We start from the raw sequence: 5,239 nt of genomic DNA, 5'->3' as shown, positions 1-5,239 counted from the left end.
GTGGACATGAATAATGTATTATTGTATGTGTAAAATGTGACATTTTCTTATACGAGAGAGTCTGTACATGTAAAAATTTTATATTCTTTATTATTTAGTTCATTAAAATTATTTGAATTAAAAATCTTGTTTTTCTTACCTGTGTGATGAACACAACAAAGGTTACAGAGGTAATTGGTAGAAATACGGGTATTACGGGTGTCAAAACTGTCCGTTGATGACCAGACTGCATGCCGCATTGTTTATCCGCAATTATTGATCTTTTCAAGGGGAGACAACCTCTGAAATCAGAGAAATTTTAGTGAAAATGAGAGTTACCCGTCCCTCTTTTGGTCTCACACAAGGAAATAATTTCACTACATATTACTATATAGCTTGAATTAAATTATTTAATTAATTAGACTCTCAGAAGAAAATTCATGAAAGAGAAAATAAAGATTAACATGATTAATGCTTAAACAAAAACTTGAGATCAGAAAAAATATGCCTTAGGCGGCTTTTAAGAAAGAAAATTGACAGTAAACTATGACCTACCCCGAAATGCACGTGGGATTCACAAAAAGAGTTCGATCCCTTTAATTCAGTGGGATAATTCTGCTAAAGATATGATATTCATAGCTAGTCCAAATTTAATACTGTAGGCCTAAAACAAAATGCCAAAAATGAAAAAAGAAAAAAATTGTCTCTATATATATGGAATTTTAACTGTTCATTTTGATTGGCTATTTCCTTGTGTAAGAGTACTAAGACCCTTAGTATAGTATGTAATTCTTTGCTTGCTTGTATTTTCTTCGAAAATTAGATAAATATACTGAAGGGAGAGGGCTTGAATTCTAATATACTACTTGAGAATGCCTCCATATCAATTCTGTATATAACTTCTTGAGAAAAAGATTTTTATAGATTTTTTTTAAACATTTAGTTTGTATATATGTTACTTTGTAATAATTTGAATTCAACTCCCCATTGTTTCCCTACCTATCCCAAAGGGTACTCATGATTTGAACAAATTTAAATCTTCAATACATGAGGATGTTTACATGTCAATATATGACTTTAAAACATAGCTTTTCTGTTACTGAGATTTTTCCCTTTATTTTCCTATGTAAAACTTTGATCGCGCCACCATAATTTAGACCTTAAATAAATCCCTACCATTGGAGATCATGAACAAATTTAATTCTACACTACCTGAGGATGCATCCATATACATGTATCTATCACTAATCAGTAATCATGGCTTTGCTACTCTTTAGAAAAAGATTTTTTAAAATATATTTTAATGTAAAACTTGGATCCCCCATTGTGGCCCCACCCTGTCCCTGGGAGTTATGATTTGTACAAAATAGAATCTACAGTATCTGAGGATCCTTCCATAAAAATATCACTAATCATGGCTTGGCAGTACTTGAGAAATTTTTTTTTTAAAGATTTCCATTTCACTACCTGAGGATGATTCCACACGAGTTTTATCTTTCCTGGCCCAGTGGTTCTGGAGAAGAAGATTCTTAAAGATTTTTCCTATATATTCCTATGTAAAACTGTGATCGGCCAAATGTGGCCCCACCTTATACCCAGGGGCACATGATTTGAACAAACTTGAATCTACGCTACCTGAGGAGGACTCAACATGAATTTCATCTTTCCTATCTTGAGAAGAAATTAAAAAAAAAAAAATTTTCTTTGTAAAATTTGATCAGCTATTGTAGCGCCACCCTACCCTCACTGGCCAGGGGCCATGATTTGAACAAAGTCAAACTTGACTGTACATTATCTGAGGATGATTCGATCAACATGAGTTTCATCTTTCCTGTCCCAATGGTTCTAATGAGAAGAAGATTTTAAAAGAATTTTCCTATATATTCCTATGTAAAATATAATACATAAGTTTCAGCTTTTCTGGGCCAGCAGTTCTTGAGAAGAAGAATTTTAAAGATTTTTCCTGTATATTTCTATGTTAAACTTTGATTCCCCATTGTGGCCCCACTCTAACCCAGGGCGTCATGATTTGAACAATTTAGAATCTACACTACCCCAGGATGCTTCCACATAAGTTTCAGCTTTTCTGGCCCAGTGGTTCTTGAGAAGAAGAATTTTAAAAATGTTTCCTATATATTTCTATGTAAAACTTTGATTCCCCATTGTGGCCCCATCCTACCCCCAGGGCTCATGATTTAAACAATTTAAAATTTACACTACCCTAGGATGCTTCCACATAAGTTTCAGCTTTTCTGGCCCAGTGGTTTTTGAGAAGAAGAATTTTAAAGAGTTTTCCTATATATTCCTATGTAAAACTTTGATCGGCCATTGTGGCCCCACCCTAGCCCCGATGGTCATGATTTGAACAAACTTGAATTTACACTACCTGAGGATGATTTCACATGAGTTTCATCTTTCCTGGCCCAGTGGTTCTTGAGAAGAAGATTTTTTTAAAATTGTTGTTGCCTGTACGAAATGTACGCCTGGAAATGGGGCGTAAAGGAGGAGGAATTTCTGAGAAATTCTGGGCGTCATTTCTTGGCAATGCATATAAGGCAATGCATAAGTTCCGGGCGTAACTTAGACGGAATCCAAGAGGAAATGGGCAGGAATTTGAGGCGAAAAATGTAAATTAGCGATGCCTCTAGAGGCGTAATATGCAAATTAGTGATGCCTCCATGAAAGTATGATTCAAAGCAAAAAATTTTACGTCTGTATTCCGCCTCTATTTACGCCTTACATTTACGCCTGGATTTCACTACAAATTTACGCCTACTTCACGTCTGAATTCCGCCTCATTTTTACGCCTGGTTTAAAGATCATTTCAACACCTGAATTTCTGCACACTTTCATCCCTATAGAATTGCACAAGATCAATCATATTTAAAAAACAAAACAGTAAATAGCAGATTAAGTTTCTACATTTGTATTGAAAAGTAAAAGTTTCTGTCTTACATTTTAACATTCAAATCAGAATCACATTTAAGTTTCAACATAATTGTATTAAAATGTGAAAATTTTCCTCATACATTTAAACATTCAAGTCAGATTCACATTTAAGTTAACCATTCAAATCAGAGTCACATTGAAGTTTCAACATTTGTATTAAAATGTAGAAATTTTCATCATACATTTAAACATTGAAGTCAGAGTCACACTTAAAATTCCTCATTTGTACTGAAAAGTTGAAATTTTCTTCATACATGTTCATGCATTTAAACGTTCATGTCAAGGTCACATTTATTTTGTTTTTGGCCTTAACTGTTTCCTTGCATAACTTATCCTCTCTGTTACGGCGTCATTCAGTGTTGCTTCTGATGGAACAACGAAGCCATTTTTCTTGCATCATAGAACAACATAATCTGAAAAAGAAGGATCAGTTTAAAATTACTTAATTTAAGGGTCATTTTGTCGTTTTAAATTAGATACTCTAAAATGCTTTTGTAAATTTTGCAATAGCAAATTTTTAACAATTGGAGAAAGAATGTTTTTCTTACTTTTAAGATCACTGATTGTGTTGGCATCCAGGACGGGCCTTGGGTCTTTGGTCTTTTTTCCTATCCCCTGGCCATGAGAACTCCAGGCCAGAGTCTGCAATGAAAAAATTTCTGCCAGGAGTTTGTAACATAAAGTGTACCCTGGCCTCTTTGATTTTCTTGCAGTTGATGTAGCCATCCTCATGCCGTCTGGGTCTACTTCGGTGATTTTACCCTCAATAAGCTTGATCTGGAAAAATAATTTCAATTATTTATTTAGATATCATAAAAACACTGTAAATATGGTTGCATTCAATGAAAAGTTTGGTTATTAAAACACGCACAAAATAGATATTCTGAATGTTGGAAACATACAAAAAAGTAATTCAATAAACAAACAACTAAATAGAAATGAAAATACTTCAAAATCATACAAATATGTGAAAAGTTTAAACTTAAATGTCCAAGTGCAGTCTTTTAACCAGTAACTTTAAAACTACTAAAATGTTTCAAGGCTACAAGATTCTTATAAAAAGTACCTTTTCCTTTTGTCCATCCTTGTGTTTCCTGGGTGAGCGCCTCAGTGGTGGTGGTGGTGGTGATGGCATTTGAAGGGTCTCATTATGACTTTCAGTGGATGGCGCTGGCAGAGGTGATGATGGTGGGGGTGGGGGTGATAGTGGTGGAAGTGCTGGCAATGGTGATGGTGGTGCTAGCAGGGTTGATGGTGGTGCAGGCAGGGTTGGTGGTGGTGCTAGCAGGGTTGATGGTGGTGCAGGCAGGGTTGATGGTGAATTTGTCAGGGTTTCATGTGTCATAGTGTGTGAAAGGTTTCTGTATATCTGTCCATGATCTGCAGCAGCTAGTGCTGATGTAGGAATTGAAGGTAAAAAATCCAAGTTTTGCCAATATTCAGCTGTAAAGTCGTGTTGAACACTTGAAGTTTGATGAGCATCACTCCAATTGACTAGCTTGTCTTGAGGCCTTGGTTGAAAGTCTCCACATGGGGCCTATTTCAAGAAAATAAAACATATAATTTGTAATCACTGTAAATTGAACTTTCATGAGGTTGTTTGAAAAATAACATCTAAAGCCCTAAGAATTAGGTATAGTACTGTGACTTGTGTACTGCTGGTTATTATCTGAATGTACCACTCATACTTACCCTTGCTTTACAGAGCTCTATATGGTGCAGGAGCATCCTCAAATAGTTTTGCACATCAGGTCTTACTATTCCTTCCAAAACCCTAATTACTGTAGAAGTACTTTTTTTTACGCGTGGTATTAATTTATGCTATGTACGCGGTCATAAATTTTCCGCGGAAATTTCTCCAAGCGTACTTAATGAAAATGTAAGGCATATAATGACAATCTAAGAAATCCGCGTACTTTTCTACCTGCGGATTAAACAGAAATTGAGATTCCGCGGAATTATGACCCCGCGGAAAAAAAGTACATCTACAGTATCTCATCTGACGGAACTGAAAAGGAATTTTAAAACATTGAAAAGACTTGTACAAAATTATTATGCTTCTTTCAGTTATAGTTGCTTAGAATTTTTTTTCCTTTTTGTTTATTATCTTAATTATCAAGGATTAAAATGCATTGGTATATTGATACATTACCAGGTATTTCAGGAAAAGTCCTCTGAAAATTTGTAGGTGATGTAGACCCTCAGTGTACATTTTGAATGGAATTCATTGCATCGCTACACATTTCCCATGTTTGCCGAAATGGTATGTCACTTGTTGGTTGTGTTGTCTTCATAGGTTCTAGAGGCTGTA

The 5,239-nt window shown here is 35.1% G+C and overlaps 1 protein-coding gene across 1 annotated transcript; it reads right to left on the bottom strand.

Moving 5' to 3' along the window:
• Positions 1-3,324: 3,324 nt before the first annotated feature.
• Positions 3,325-4,916, bottom strand: LOC134245148 (uncharacterized). The gene is made up of 4 exons (XM_062727408.1): positions 4,621-4,916; positions 3,995-4,465; positions 3,477-3,705; positions 3,325-3,341 (listed from the first exon to the last, which is right to left on the bottom strand). The coding sequence occupies exons 1-4, from the start codon at positions 4,654-4,656 to the stop codon at positions 3,325-3,327; spliced, it is 753 nt and encodes a 250-aa protein (XP_062583392.1). The 5' UTR covers positions 4,657-4,916.
• Between the last annotated feature and the right edge of the window lie 323 nt (positions 4,917-5,239).

This window comes from Saccostrea cucullata, unplaced genomic scaffold, assembly GCF_032062105.1.
Source record: "Saccostrea cucullata isolate Sc308-1 unplaced genomic scaffold, CSIRO_AGI_Scuc_v1 ctg6721, whole genome shotgun sequence".
NCBI lineage: Eukaryota > Metazoa > Mollusca > Bivalvia > Ostreida > Ostreidae > Saccostrea > Saccostrea cuccullata.
Note: the sequence above shows the minus strand (reverse complement) of the source record. Positions and strands in the feature narration are given on the sequence as shown.

What these genes read in the sequence shown, in the direction of transcription:
- LOC134245148 (XM_062727408.1), bottom strand. Translation starts at nt 4,656, where the DNA reads ATGCTCCTGCACCATATAGAGCTCTGTAAAGCAAGG. An exon ending in TAGAGCTCTGTAAAGCAAGG is followed by an intron (nt 4,466 to 4,620) that starts GTAAGTATGAGT and finishes TTCTTGAAATAG; the next exon opens with GCCCCATGTGGAGACTTTCA. An exon ending in AGGATGGACAAAAGGAAAAG is followed by an intron (nt 3,706 to 3,994) that starts GTACTTTTTATA and finishes TTATTTTTCCAG; the next exon opens with ATCAAGCTTATTGAGGGTAA.